We start from the raw sequence: 16,654 nt of genomic DNA on the forward strand, positions 1-16,654 counted from the left end.
GAAATCGGGTATCTGCCGCTCAACGCGAATTCTCTTAACATGGTCTTCCACACATTTAGGTGAGGGGTGGGCGATAACTTTCCCTTTGTTAGGCCCCCGATGCTGAACTCTTCTCCAGGAGTAATAGCCTGCCTTCGTTGGGCATGGAGTTCATACATAAAGAGTATTGAAATAAAGACTTGCGATTTTCCACGAATATCAAATTTATTTACTAACAACTAATTAACTAAGGTTGTTAATTGCTGGTTAATAAATCTTATATTCGTAGAAAAACGCAAGTATTTATTTCAATACTCCTTAGGTTAATAAATAACTAAGGTTGTTAATTAATTAACTAACACTAATTAATTAACAACCTAGATTTAAATGTAACTACATGATGTTATTAGTGATGATCTAGAAACAATGAAATCTAGAACTAAATTTACTAACTCATTCTTGACTGTGTATTATTCCATTATAAGGTTTCTTGGATAGTTAACGTTTATTAGATTTCTGGATATATAGTAGCCCCAATTAAAAATACGAACAGCTACTACTTAATAATTTTCTTGTTTCCAAAGCGTTATCGAAAAAAACTCATTGTAGGCATACATTAATTCGTTATTTTATCTGTATAATAACACATTCAGCGATTCAACCAGAAGGTTGGTTGGGATAGGCAAGGGTAGAGCTCACCTCGAACTAAGCCAGAGGTATGTGAGTTTCACACATTTAGAGTAGGGGGGGGGGGCAGTCCCTTTCCCTGGGTCACATCGCACTTCGAGGATAATGTTCAGGGGTGTCCGCAGGCTTCACCCGGGATATGAAAGAGGGCCCTTCGATCAGAAACCATATGCTCTACCACACCCTCCGTTTCGTATGTATTATAAACTGCTGTATGGCAGAGGGTGTTCATATAAAAGTAGAGTTTCATTTTATGCTCCAAATTTTCGAGCATTTGGTCGAGGTATTGTGGTGTCTTGAGTTTAACCTCAAATCAAAATGAGTGATATACCACGAATAAAAAGTGAATTTTAATAGCTACGGAGTAGGTAGGGGAGACCGGGGCACGTTGGCCATAGGGGCAGGATGGCCCAGTCGAGTTAATTCATACAATAGACACTGAATCGTGCTAGAAATCTATCGGAAGGTTGGTAGCACACTTCCCCTTTCTCCACAACAACATTATGACTGGCGGAGCAGTTTTTGACAAGTTGTAGCGATTAATTGTATTTGCGCGTGTTTCAGTAAAATTCTACTCCCAGGTTAAATGTGTGTTATTTAAGTTTTGATCAATTTGGACCCAATAGTTGAGTACTATAATTAAAGGTCATAGTTTAAGGATAACTTCTGTGTGGCATACAATCTAAATTGCTTCAGTGAGTTTTGTAACTAATAGAATTTATTGTAAACATGGCGATGGGGCAGGTTGGCCCAGCGACTACGGGGCACGTTGGCCACCCGGGCTAACATGCCCCGTCCTATGCATTTCTTCGTCAAAAATGGCCTAATTTTGAATAGACGGTCTCTTCCATCATCAAATGAGCTGTAATTCAGGTGTAAATGACTGAATATTGTTTCAAATCGGATACAATGCATGCTTGCCAACAATAATGAGGGGATGTACCTTTTCTTAAGTTTTGCTATCCTTTTGGACCAACACATACGTTTATTAGGGTATTTATCGTAGCATGAAATTAGCATTACAAGTCATATTGCCTGATATTAGCATTTCATACGTTCCTCCTTCTCCAAAGCTAGATTTATATTTTTCTGGTTAGCATATATGTCACTGTTTATGGAACTGTGCTTAAGCAGTTCATCCGAGAAAAATGAAAAAAGAAAAAGTCGAGTGGACTTACGCATTTTATTGCCTCTTTAGTAGGAAGACTTGGATTACGATTTTATAATCTCGAAAGCTGGATTACCCCTTCCTCACTTATATGGAGTATATTATGTTACATTTGAGGGTAAGCTTGCAACAATAGTCAACTCCAGAGGTGCCGATGGGTCTGCGATTAGTCGTCTTTGGGAGCGTTGGGTTGCGTCTGAACTGATTAGACACAAACACTCAATTAAATTCACAGATGCTACTAAAATATAAGCGCAGTGGTGAAGACAGACATCTTCTTGAACGTAACATAGTATCACAATGTAACGCATGTCAACTGGAGCTATGAAAAATAAAATACGCGCGTCCGATATAGGAAGATGAAGATTCACTGTGCCTAAAGTGTGCCTTTTTCGACGGTCAGCCTGGAGCACAATGTATTTAGTGCACAAATTGCAAGCGTTGTGCTCATTAGACATGTGTGAACAATGAAATCCGCGAACTATTTCACAAGAGCAATAATTGTGCTGATCCTTTGTATCTGGACAGTCAGAAAAGTCAACTGGTTTGTATTAGCACGCCAGAAATCCTAATAATTTAAAGATTTCCCGTTGTTTTAGTAAAATGGTTACATATATTGAAATATATTTCTTGATAACTATTAGTTTTATTTTGATTTTCTAAAATCATACTAGTTCACCTTATCAAAAAATACATGGGCCAACGTGCCCCAGCCGCTGGGCCAACTTGCCCCGATGTAGGGGCAGATTGGCCCACCTGTCATATGCCCAGTATTTATTTATTTTTTTAAATTTATAACTCATATATTCAAGTTTAATTATTGCCATCCAAATTTAGAAAGACCATTCTATAATTTAGCAATAATTTCATAAAGTTAACTATGCCTAAATAAAAAATATTAAAAAATGTAAAAAAATCGGGCCAACGTGCCCCGGTCTCCCCTACTCTACACATTTCGGTGGTGAAGTAGAATGATAAAATACTTATATAATAGGAAAAGAAGAAAAGAATTTTTGAGGAAATATATTCATCTAATTTCTCCAGCAAATATGCGGTTTGATGGTAATGAAGGCTGCATTTTTCCGGGTTTCATCGCGTCGTCGTTGTGATGGAGACAAAGGTTTCTCCTGCATTCCAGCAGGCGTCTTCAGGTCGAAGTCAGGTGTATATTTACCCGGGATCATATTCGAGAGGCGATTCACATATCTAAACATTCTCAGAATTTCAATCGAGAGGATAGCTACCAACTCCAGAGCACGTGGAAGAAACTTTTCATCCCATACCCTTACGTTATTGGTCGCAAGGCGACCAATCATCGACAACTAACACCGCTGGACTGCCTAAGTAAAGGCGGTCAAGACAGCATCAAGCGCTCCGCGGACGACACGGTGAAACCCGGAAAAATGCAGCCTTCATGTAAAAATAAGGCCTAATTCATGGGATAATATACAAATAAAAGCATCCGATAATGAAGGAGGATATCTAGCGTACATGATGAAGCAATAAATAACGAGGACATTGGGCCCAGTGATTTCCAGACTTCCAAGAGGGAGACAACATTAAAACGGTCTCACCGCTTCCCCGATAAGCGTCCCTACGGAATATCACGATTTACCGAACCGCTATTTAACGTTAGTCAGGGAGCGCACTCAAAATTTTCACTATATTCTATTCTTAAAACATTTTTCTTGTTTTCCAATATGTATCCATGGAATGCGTGAAGAATTCTCGGGACGGTCAGCGGGTCAGGAACTTCGATTCTGCCGACGTTTCGAAGTCCGACACGGGCATCGAAATGAGGCTGTGGTTTACTCATCAAGTCGAATGCGCTACCACTGATCTAGCGAGCTACCTTGGATGCATCGCAATCTCCGGCAGGCAAAGCATTGGAGGCAATGAGTTGTCTAGGGCATCCGGAAACAGGGCAAACTCGCAGCCAATTGAAACGCTTAAGCGCTTAGCGCCAAGGCTCTGTAGTTTAAAAATGGCGCCTTTTCGTACTTTGTTTATCGTCTGGGCTGATGGCACTTTTCAACACAATTATCCCAGACACTTTTAAAAATTGAACACTGCCTAGCAATTTTCTCTTCTATGAGCCTTTCGTGTGTCCACTACTCCTAATCTTAGGTTAAATTTTGCAATTAATTTTTCTGTGAAAATTTAACCACTGCTTCTTCCTTGCATTCACTGCAGCACATAATTGCACTGTTCAAATGTAAAAAAAGGCGAAGAAGAAAAAAAATACAACTGAAACCACTTCAGTTGGGAAATAAAATTTTAAAAATTATATAAAAAATATAAATAATAATAAAAGAGCAGCAGTGTTCAGTAAATAATTTTGAATTTGGAATTCAAAGTATAAAGTTTTTCTTGATTTGAATTTATTAGATTTAAGGTTCTTATTCACATAAACAGCTGACAATGGTACACATGCGCCATTTTTTTCAATTGCTTTTGTCTTCTGGCTGGTTGAGGTGAGTTTTTCACTCACCAGTACAGCCGTAATATTCCTGTCGCCGGCGCGGTGATTATTTGACCTAAAAATTAACTGCAATTATGGTTCCTACTTGCATCAGCTAACCAGGGTAAAAATTTCGTGACAAAATTTTACTCCAGCCTGCATAATGAAATGCAATATTTCGTTTAGTTTCAACACAAAATTAGAAGAAAAACCGTTAGTATTAATTTTCGAGCGTTAAGCTTTACGGAGCGCTTGTTGCAAAGTTTATGTAGTTTTAAAAACGGTATTTTTCTACCTAAACATCATTGGTAGTTTTGGTTACCATTGGCATCAGACATCCCGATTTAAAATTTCGTGACACAAGCTTTCTAGACCCTGTATAATCAAATGAAACTAATTTAAATAACCCTGTATGATAAAATAAATGACATTTCGAATAGTTTTTACGCAAAATTAGAGGAGCGACCACTATTATTAATTTTCGAGCGTTAAAATTAACGCCGAGGAAGTTTAAGCTTTTCGCCGGCCCCCGGACACCTCCCCTCACGAGAATGGAGGGGTCGAGGGGCCGGAAAATGGAGCATAAAATGACATGAAAGAAAGCGCATTGTGAGAAAAAATGAGGAATTAAACGTGTGAGGAGAAGAGAAAGGTGGGATGATGGCATGGATGGGGTCATCGAAGGTTCTGATGCGAGGGAAAGGGTTAAAAAGAAAAACTGTGAAAGCTGTTGGTGGTGAAGGGGTCCTTTGAGGGGATCGCGTGCATGCTTCGACTAAGGAAGGGCCTTGCTCTTCACTTGAGGTCACTGAAGTGGGTATTTCGGAACAGGGAGAGGAAGTAATCGGTTGGACGAGCAAAGGTTCGTCAAAGGTGAGGCCCATGTTTACCTCTATACTCCTAAACAACGTGAATAGAACCCAGTATAGTTACGTTCAGCTCAAAATGTATAGTTTTTTCCCCTAATTACCTCCAATAATGGACACCCTAAGTGCTATCCTCTGAAAATTTCTCTAAATAAAGTGAAAAAAGACGCCTTTTATTAAAAACCTATTGTCTTAGTAAAATATATCTACGGGAACAAGTGAAGAACATTTTATTAACGAATGTTTATGCAACGAGAGTTCAATATGCCATCATCAACTGGTTTTCTGCCACTGGCTGGTCCAATGCACCTGTGTTGCCTCCACTACCATCCATCCAATGCCACCTTCTTGGTTCCGTTATATCATTTTTTTAACCTAACTTCGTCTATCTTCTTCTATCTTCTTCTTCCTCTTCTCTATACTCCTTCCACTACTCCCTCGATTTCTGTATTTAAAATCTCCTTCCCTCTAAAAAAATTAAATATTCCAGAACCAATTCCCCTATTTCTTTTCTATATTTCTCAGTATTTTTATATTTTATTTTAAAGGAAGAGAACCACTTACAGCCTATAGTTCCCATTTTATAGTGGCCAGGTAACAATACATAAATTAGAGGACGAAGACGCAATATAACAAGTAGAAAAAAATCATTACATTCACGAAAACAAAAGGACAACAAAAATTAGCGGGTACAGCCTACTTCGGTGACAGATAGGATAGGGAAAGACTTATGAAGGATTTCAACGGAAGTGCAAAGGGGTCGATGTGTGGAGGGAGTGAGTTCAACATAGAAGTAATGCGGTAGAAAAACGAACGTTTAGTACGTGAAAGCCTAGGAACGGGCATGTGGATTAGGGGATGAGAACGGGTAGGGCGGGGTGGAACTTTAAAATTGATAATAGAGAGCAATGCAGGGCAGTAGATGGTGGAATTGAGAATCTTATAAATAAGTTTTAAATCAGCTGTGAGCAAATGGGTAGTGAGAATAATGTTCTTTCCTCCACAAATCTTTCCAGCACCTCCTCATTCCTCACTTTGTCCACCCACTTCACTCTCTCCAACCTTCTCCACACCCATATCTCAAAAGCGTTGATCCCATCCCTACCTCTTCTTGCGAATGTCCACGTTTCGCATCATTACAACACAGCACTCCCCACATAGCAATTCATCAGTCTCTTCCTCAGGCCCATGCTGCTGCATAACACCTTCCTCTTCCTATAAAAAGCTTCTCTTCCCATAGGTATTTTTGCCTTGATGTCCGTCTCACTCCACCAGTCTTCAGCCAGCAAGCCTCACAAATATCTCTACCTTATAACTTACTCAATATTTTCCACATTGATCATAACATTCTCCTTTCCGCTTCCATTTACTTTTAAGATTCAATATATATATATATATATAACACTCGAATACATCTTAAGTGTTTCACAGATGTTAAACGAATTAAGGTGGGAGCCGCACGAGACTTTGAAGCTATGCGATAGGCTTAAATTGCTAGATAAATTGAGAATAGATCGCCCAATTTTTCGGAGCAACACGGAGGAGATATCATGAGAAGTTCACTATTTTTCCAGGTCAAACAGATACGATAAATAGATAGAGATATTTTGCCGAACGGATAGGTATAGGAATTCACTTCTCCCCCGAACTTTAAAGGACTTCAATACATGCTAAACGGATCTTCTCCAGAGCACTTCCTTTTAATTTGTTAACTGCTGGTGTCCTGCGTTGTCTCCACCTAGCATTTGATGGAAGTACAATAAGAAGAACATGTGAAATTTCAAATGGGAATTATGCATACTTCATCTTTAGCACGAACGCGTTAACGACGTCGCGACGTCCTTTATGCCAGGTGTACAAGGAACCAAGACTTTGACACCAAATCTAACGCGAGGGACAGAGATTTATAAGCACCTGAACAGTTCGCAGGCATAACTCAATCAGGGACCTGGCTACTTCAGAAAAATCTTCATCACCGCAGAGATTTGTAACCGGATCAACGAGCTTTGAATGCCAGCGCGGGTTCATAATCTATATATATAAAAGAAAGTCGAAAATCGTGTTAGTTAGAACACTTATAACTCGAGAACGGCTGCACCGATTTCAATGAGATTTGGTTCTTTGGATTCGTCTCAGGCGGGGTTAACATATAGGCCATTAAAAAAGGATAATTTCACCAAAAAATTCATCTCTTTCCTATGGACATGCTTTTAGGAGTTATAGTAACACAACAATTGATAAGTCGGTCTAAACTACAAATTAAATAATTTGTTTTGTTTTTACTACTTTAATAACTGATTTTAGTAACAATATAACATTTTAATTACTAAATATATTCAAAATATTAATTAAATTGAAGTTACATTTTTAAAATTTAATTCGAGCTGATTGTAAGCCCAGCCGTGGCCCAGCTCGAGTTGACACTTCACTACCGTGTTTGTAAACAAATCTCCAAGCAATTGTTGATAAACGGTAATGTCCGTGTTCCTGTCGAGGAATCGAGTAGTTTTAACTCATTTCCTTGGAATGATTGCAAATTAGTTTCAGCGGGAGGTGAGCTCATCAACAAAGAGTTCCAGAATATGATTGATCACCAAAAGAATCAAAGATGGTTGATTTAGCGAGCAAGAACGAAGATGTGGATGACTAAAACGAGGTAAATTCAAATAGTTCGTACTCTGCATGGATTCGAATCTTTTAAATGTGTAACAAACGAAGACGAAATCACCAACTATCTATCTGAATATTGTAAGTCCTTAAACGTACCTGGCTTCACGCAACTTTACTCAAAGGAAAATTCAAAGGTTAGGAAGTCCTCATTCCGTAGATTCCATGATCTCAACTCATATGCCCTTTTGAGCTTAAACGTATTCAATTTACAATTCGTGTTGCATTCGTGATAACGATTAAAAAATCGCATGGTCATTCTTTCAGTTTTTGTGTTGTTTGTGCTCATGTGCTAATGAAAACTCATGATTTTCTCATGGTCAATTTAGCGTGTTATGTTCACGAGTCGATAAACCATCCTCTGTATATCTTCCTTCGCTTCAAGTGCGTAGCTAGGATAGGGGGTTTTGGGCGCAGCTAATACCACGGGTCTGTAGGGTATAGAAAACTCGCTAAGGTAAGCGGGAAGTGTGGGGGCACTTCCCCCAGACATTTTTTAAGATAAATGGTTTAAAATAGTGGGTTTTGTGGCTGTGTGAATAGTTAAATATGTTTTATTGATAGTCATCCGTCCCCCTAATATTAATAACATAATCTTTCATAAAAAAAATTCTCTAAGCTCTTGGGGGGGGGGGGGTTTATCCCCCAAAACCTCCCTTCGCTGCGTCACTGCTTTGCTTCGCTATATTTATTTAGCTTCATCCGCTTCATCTTGCGCCTGATAACAAAACAAAAACTGTTGTTTCTCAGAAGGTGCTTGACGCAAGACATTAAACCCGAATGTGTAGGGCTCACCGTGGTGCGTTTACGCAGTGCATTTTTTCCAAACAGAGATACTAAAACTGGCGCGCCTTAAGTCATTTAATGCGAATGCTGCTTCATAGGGGCTTTTCTTGCACGATTTTGAGCATCAGTCAAGCGTCGGTCTGGGGTCGTGTCAACCTGCCCCCTGAATGGGCCAAGTGTATGCAACAGACTTGGACCTAAAAACATTTTTTTACAGCTAATAACGCAAATAGCCAACAACTGAATGCGTATAATTTTTATTTCATGAACTGCTTTATTAAACCACAATGCCCAAAATTTCTTAAGCTAAAATGTAAGAAAATTTGTTGAAAAAAATCCGCGTAAACGTGCTCCGATTCACCTTATGTAGATTCAATAAAGAAAATGTCTTTCTGACAAGCAATTTTGGTACTCATTTACGTAGTTTTATTGAATTTGTATCCTTATTTTATTATAATAAATTAAACATGATTAAAAACGATACAGCCGCTCTTGATTTATAAATGGTGTAAGTAAACTGTAAGTTCATTGATTGTTAGGCGGTACGAAGTTCGCCGGGTCAGCTAGTACATTATATGACTTGACGATGGCATATTCCGTTGAGGAGTTTCATCGAAATGTACTGTAGCCGACGAGAGAGGCACTGTGATAGGAGGCAGGTTTTTAAACAGCGCATTAACTGGCTGCACGAGTAAGCGCTGGTTCGTTGGTGAATTTACGGTCGTAATCACCAAATTAGACATGGGCTATTTTCTGCGCGTGAGTTCACCCAATAGCACGAATACCAGTAGTACCATCATAGAAGCGGTTGGTTCACGTACGGTCTTTCAGAGGGCTTGATCAGTTTAAATGAGCTCTCGGAATGAAATCATCTTCTGTGAGCATTACTTTTGTTTATTACTATTTGTTTGATAGCACACCACTTTTAAATTAAATACTGCCAAAATGTCACTTTTTAGGTACGTGTTGATGGCACGAAAGGATTAGAAATCGACCCACTATAGGGGCTATTTGAAGAATCACTTGAAATTAAATTACTACCCTCATTAGTTAAGTCTCATCTTATCTCATTATTAAGTCATCCTTATTACTTGAAATTATTAAAGTTCAAGAACTTGCTATTGCCGTTGTTGAGCAATGTCAAGGAGATAATATTTGTTAACTTAATCTTGCTTATAATAATAAAAATGGAATGTTAACACTCTGGACTCTGAATCAATCGGTTGATACTATAAAAACCTCTGCCGGGTAGGTAGAGTGGATTTTAAATTATTAATGTCAGTTCAATTTTCAGTACCATATTTAAAATCCGGGTGATTACACTACAAAGTGAATAAATTAACCCTGAGAATAGGATTTAATCTCAATACCGACAGACTGCGGTTATCCAGCATGTGGTGATTTGAAATAGTTCTTATTTAAATGTCAAGACCATACAGCACAATCTAATCAATGAACGTTCAAGATGTGAGATAAGAATATATATTTTAAAACAAATTGTTCACCGATTTTTTTCCAAAAAGAGAGGCACTGGATTTGAATGGATTTGCAAGTCTTCTCCTCAGCAGTATCACTTAAGAACCTTTTACTACAGGATATCAATTAGGAAGAGTAAGGATTGACTGCAAGGTTATTAAATTAAGCATTTTCTTTAGCTTATTACAGAATAGGCATGCATAAGCAGTATGCAAGTCACGGAGAAGTGCTGAAACAACGTTATTTTCTGTTACTTTAGGCATAATTCCCTCTTTATAATATTATTATTAAGAATCAACAATAAAGAACTCGATGTTCCACCGATCAGACCTCTATCGAAATCCCTTTAAGCTATGGGGAAGGTTTCAACAATCAAAATTCCGCTGGCTATGGCGCAATAGGTTATATATAAACATGACCATTAGGTGTTACACTGTATTTACAAACTTTTATAGCTACATCGTAATCTTACATGGACGATTCAGAGCAAACTCTGCCACTAAAATGCCTATTGCAACCACATTAGTCCGAATAAATTAAGAATACTAAATTATATACTAAAGAATAATAACATTATTATTCTTTAGTATATTGCAACATGTCTATGAGAAAGAAGTTATAGGTTTATGGTGTTCCGACAGCTTAAGATATTAGGAAATGAAAAAGATGAGCCACCAAAATATTATAATGACAGAACAGGTTGCGATAGTCGGGGTACAAATTTAAATGTCTTGAACCTTGCTGCTAAGGAGTATTAAGGTTGTCCGCCCGATTTTGTTCCGTAGCTTATAGTTTTTGTAAGGGGGAAGAAATTTCAGACGAAAAATGGGAACATTTTTATCCCCACTTAAAAAATCAAAATGTTTCCTTATTTCATCACATGTGATTCAAAATTTTAGCTATCTAAGGAATGTTTTTATTTATGTAATTTATTATTCCATTATTTATGCAATATAAATAAAGGCTGTTTAGTTAAAGGTCTTCAAACGCATTTACGAAAGATGAAACGTGATCAATACTTTAATATGATAATATTTTGACGAAAAATTCCTTTGATTAAACTCTTATGGCGTTGAAATATCGCAGTATTTTTGTTTGACCAACGTAATCCTCTATCATCCTTTGAATGTCCTTCTATTTCAGAATTCCATGCTCTTTCCCCACCAATATTTCTTGCACCAATTTGAAATATTAATTTTATGAGGAACCACAAGACTAATTATTTTTAGACACGCAGTTGACACATGGAATCAATCAAAATTAATTACTTTCAAAATGAACAATCGCGGAAGTAACAAATGACAGCAAAAATTCAAACTAAAAAAACATATGACTTAAAAATTTGGTATTATTCTACTTATTATTTTTTTTCGATTTGATTTCAACACAGAGGTGACACTCTCAAGGAACCGTTTATAAATTGGTCAAATTGAAACAGATATTTCTACATATGAGATAAACCATTTATATTCAATTATAAACATGGAAAGGAAAACCACCGAACGATTCACGAGACAAAATAATGCCTCCAATTCTGCAAAACTAGCAATAGAAAATATTTTAAGAATACTAGAGACCCTTTAGGAACGGATGTTATGAAACCGATATGGCAAATTAAGTCGTGGAATATAAGCCAGTGTTAATGTTAAAAAATCACCGAAATAACAAACAAGAATACAAATTCCAACTAAAAAAATAACTGTGGATAATATATTTGGCATTTTTCCACTGATTATTTATTCGATTTCAACACAAATACTCCGTTATTAAGGAATATGTATTAGAATTATCAAATTAAAACTAATATTTCAATTTCGAGTTAATACACCGTTTATAATCACATTATCTATGTGCACGTATAGGATAAGGAAAACACCTGAACAATTCATGAGAGCAAATAAAAATTCGAATTTATCAAAAATACCGATAGAAAATCTTTTAATAATACTAGACCCCTTAAAAAATTAATATTGTGAAACCGATACGGCAAATCAATTAGCCGCGGAATAGTATCCAGCGTTGTACTCACATTTAAAATAACAAAAATAACAAACAGGAGAAAAATTCCAGCTAAACAAGACAGATGCGAATTTGAAAAATGTGGTATTATTCTACTAATTATTTATTTCCCAAGTCGATTACAACGCGAATGCGCCGTTATCAAGGAAAACTTAACAGAATTATAAAATTAAAACTAATATTTCAATTTAGGGTTAATTTACCGTTTATAATCAAATATGTGGATGGAAAGGCAAAGAAAAACACCCGAATAATTCACGGGAGACATTAAAAACATTTAAAAAGCATAAAAATACTTTTCAAAAATACCAATTAAAAATGCTTCAAGAATACTAAAGGCCCTTTAGGAATGGAGGTTGTGAAACCGATACGGCAAACCAATTATTCGTGGAATATTAGTGTGTTGCATTCACATGTCAATAAAAACATCAACATCGGCAGAAAAAGAGCATGTTTTGAGAAATATAAAGGACGTTCATACGATCAGAGAGTATTACGTTTGTCAAACTGAAAGGCTGCTATCGTCCAATTCCGTAATAATTCAGTCAAACGAACGTTTTAAAATATTAATTAATAAACGTTTTCTCTTTCCTAAATTCGTTTTAAGGACTAACCGAAATAATAAAAACAACGCAAATATTCCAGAAAAATTAAATAATCTTAATATTCTACTGATTTTTTATCTCATCATTCGATTTCAACACAAATGTGCCGTTATCAAGGAAAACTTAACAGAATTATCAAATCAAAACTAATATTTCAATTTACGGTCGACACACCGTTTATATTCAAATATGTGCGAAGAAGTTCCTTAGGTACGGATATAAAACTGATACGGCAAATTAATCGGTTGTAGAATTTCACCTAGTGTTAATAGTTTGAGTGCCATGGACTTAATATTACGTCCTAGTAATCTCGAAGATTGCCGAAGACGTAATATGACATGTTAAACAACATTTTTTTGCGTTGTCCTTGAATAAAATAGTTTTAATTGAGCTTAATATAAAATTATAATGGATTTAATGACTGCAAATCCATTTTTTCAACTTTTTTACTTTAAAAAAACGATTCATTGCTGCATGACATTTAAAAGTCAGCCATTTTTTTTTCAACGCATTTATGAATAATAAAAAAGTTTTTTTTTATTGAAATTCTCCTCCTAATAAATAAAATTTTGCTGCTAATGCCTTATAAAATGTATGAATTTAGTAGAAATGGGAAGATTTTACCAAAGGGCTTTCAAAATAGCGACCGGAAATCAAAGTGTTAAATTCACATGACATAGGCTTCCAACGAGTATCAGTATTATGTATATCGAAACATAACTACAGAATGATAATTTAAAGGCACGAAGTTACGATTTCGCGTTTGAGGAGGAAGGGTTGTACGGTAAGGTAGGGGAGGTAAAGGCCTTTGCGCCGTCCGTTTACCAAAGGGGGTGGAGAGTGGGGTGGGCGAAGAAGGGGAAACGTGGGATGGGGGCGGAGGGGCGAGAAACCTCATCGATTTCCTCCGCTCCCTGCCTTGCCTCCCCTCCTCTTCCTCCCCTCCCACCCCATCCCACTTCCCCATATGATGAACATACGTTTCCCACCCCTTACCTCCCCTGCCGAAGGTTTCCCCAGCGGCCAGCCGGGCACCCCCCTTCCCTCCTAAAACCTCCCCACCTTCGCCGCATTGACAGACCCATCCCCCTGACACCATGCACCCGGCAAGGTTACCACCCAAAAACCCACCCTCTGAACCCATTCCTTAGCGTATCAACCCCTTCCCCCCATCAGCAGCAACCCCAACAATCCCCCTTCCCACCTCAGATCTCCCCACCAAACCCATCCCGATCACCCCTCCATTGCCCTTCCCCTAGCTCCGTGGCAGATAGAGGGGCGTATCCTTCAACGCAGAGGCAGCCAGAGTGCGAAACAGTGAGGATACACACACCTACGTGTAAGACCCACGTCGAAGGGAATACCGCGAGGGATAGAAGAGCTAGGAGCATAAGGAGATACGGAGTCGCCCAACAGTGTAGGTTTTAGTCTTCGTTTCCGGCCCACAGCCTCGGAAGTGAGCCTTTTGCCACGCGGAATACGAGGAGCACTTTGAGCAGTTTTCACACGACGCCCAGACGAGCGACAAAGGCGACTAGTGAGGGAGGCTTTGAGTGGTTCCGCCTCGCCCGTGTCTCGCTCCTGACAGGGAGTTCGTTCACGCTCCTTAGATTGTGGCCACGACAGCATAACGAGTGCTAATACCAAGAGAGCTCTTTCAACCCATCTGGGAAGGATAAAAGAAGCTAAGAGTGCGTCCCCGCTTTCCTTTGAGAATATTATACCCCTACGATTACCGTGAGGAGCTAACACCAGTGCGACCCGACAAACCTTCGATAAATTTCCACCTTCGTGAGCATCGCAACAGAGAAACTAGGAGTATAAACCGCACCGTGAAGGAGTAGGGAAAGAGTGAACTCCACATGAACGGATACGTTAGAGAAATTTGGGGAAGAGGAGGAAAAGAGGAATATCATAGTTGTTTTGGTGTTGGCTTCGGTGCTGTATTCCGCTGTGCACCAACTGACTGCGACGTTCTGGTCACTCCACCAGCAACGTAGAGGCGTCTGCGCATAACTTGATGTTCCTGGAAGAAAACCTTACACAAAAAGCAAAGTTCTGTGGCCTTTAACCGGAAGTTCCTGTACAATATCTTTCCCACACTAACGAAGTTTACAGTAGCCCTTTATTGAGCGGTCTTATAAAAGTCCTACCAGACACAACAGAGATTAACGTGGATTACTACTAGGAGGTCCTGAAAAGGTTCCTCCATTCTTACTATTTCACAGTGGCCCGCATCCAGTGGATCATACTAAAATCCGGCTCGAAGCTCAGTGATTCGTCACCGGAAGGTCCTGAATAGGTCCTTCCTTCCATAAGATACAACCCTCAGCGACTATTTCCTAGAAAGCCACGTAAAACTCCTTCCAATACTAAACAAGTCAAATAAAGTGGCTCTTTACTGGAAGGTCCTTATATAGGTCCTTCCAGAACCGGGAGCGCACACGGGAATTTTTAACCACGACTGCGAGTACCTGCAGCTAAAATTGACTACCGACACCACCGCACCGCGGCTCCGGAGGGCCGACGCGGCGTCGATTGGCCGCCCTACTCGACGCCACCGGCAGAAGCCTTGGCGTCGGGGGTGCCGGACCGTTGGGACGCCAACGTGTGGTCCGACGCAGCCGTCGTGGAGGAAGAGGAGGGACGAGACCTCCTGTCCTCGTCGCCGTCCACGGCCTCCGTGGTGGTGGTCGCGCGACCCCCCGCGGGCCGGGCGGCCCTGTACCGGCGTGGATCTCGGGAGATGGTGTCGGAGGAAGAGGAGGCGGGCGAGGGCGTCGTGCGGTGAGGGGTGGTGCCCGGAGGCAGCGGCGGAGTTGCCTCGGCTGCCCCACGTGTCCTCGGGGGCAGCGAGAGGGGAGGAGGGGGCGGAGCCAGGAGTAGGGGCGGAGAGTGGGTCCAGGCCTCCGCGGCTACAGCCCCGCGCTCGTCTGCCAGCTTCATGGTGCAGAAAAGGGCGCCACAGGGACAATGTAATATGATAGGTTACAGCCAATACGGTCAGGGATACAACAAGTTGTTCACTCAGGTAAGCCGAACGCGCGGCTGGTGCCCGCTACATTTATCTAATTTTTCGTTTCATAACAACATGTTACAGTTCCATCCGTTATCGTTTGCCACGTTGAGAACGACTTCCTCAGCCTTCAGCGCTTTCAGGTGTTATTGGTGGCTATAGAAAATTAATTTATCTAATTTTTCTCATAAAAAATATGCTATTTCCATCCACTCATCGTTCGTCAGACTACGACTGATTCCCTCAACCTTCAGCGCTTGAAGACGGATATATTGAATTCAAAATCAAGATATATTTATATCATTTCTAAGTGATCGGCGTCCACTATGTTCACAGGAAAGACTCGACGAATTCATCAAGTTTTCAACCGTGTCGGATGTAATTGGTGAATTTACAACAATTACTTTACCACGTGGAAAATTCTCAGGTGATACCCGCTCTTTGTATTACTTTTCACTGCACATTATGCTCTAGTTTTCATATACTCTGCGTCACCCAAGTAAGCAGAAACAGTCCAACGAACATCTCATTCTCCAGAGGTTTACAACGGATTCAAAGATTTCAATAACACATGATCCCATTTGCGAATCGAGTGATGTGTTCTAGTTTTTACGCCATCTACATTTGCCATCCTTGTCGGAAGGTTTCAAAGCATTGGAGATATTATAAAATTTGATTATCACGTGTCGAGTTCACGTAGATCAGCCGTCAGCTCTCAATGAATATTTATTAAAACAGCACGAGCAGAGTAAAGGTCTATATGGTGAAGATGTTCCCATGTTACGTAAGCCGGGTCGTGCTTTTTAAATAGATATTAAGTGAACCTTACAAATTTTTTCTTTCGTTTTCCATCAGGGAAAGGTTTAACAGAGTTAAGTCTGAAATCATTAGTTATGTCATAACAATATGTTCCAGTTCCATCCG

The 16,654-nt window shown here is 39.4% G+C and overlaps 1 protein-coding gene across 8 annotated transcripts in view; it reads left to right on the forward strand.

Moving 5' to 3' along the window:
- Nucleotides 1-16,654, forward strand: part of LOC124168785 (voltage-dependent L-type calcium channel subunit beta-1) — a 788,354-nt gene that overhangs the window by 646,685 nt on the left and 125,015 nt on the right. For 2 of the 8 annotated variants that reach the window (XR_006866983.1, XM_046547096.1), the window contains exon 1: nucleotides 13,987-15,745. The exons of 2 other annotated variants lie outside the window; for them this stretch is intronic. Coding sequence is in view for 3 of the 6 variants with exons in the window: in XM_046547096.1 (XP_046403052.1) it covers nucleotides 15,659-15,745 (87 nt within the window). In the remaining 3 variants the exon portion in view is untranslated. Of the gene's footprint in view, nucleotides 1-13,985; nucleotides 15,746-16,654 lie in introns of those variants that run through there. 4 more of the 8 variants (XR_006866984.1, XM_046547092.1, XM_046547090.1 and 1 more) reach the window with 3 other exon arrangements.

This window comes from Ischnura elegans, chromosome 12, assembly GCF_921293095.1.
Source record: "Ischnura elegans chromosome 12, ioIscEleg1.1, whole genome shotgun sequence".
Taxonomy (NCBI): Eukaryota; Metazoa; Arthropoda; class Insecta; order Odonata; family Coenagrionidae; genus Ischnura; species Ischnura elegans.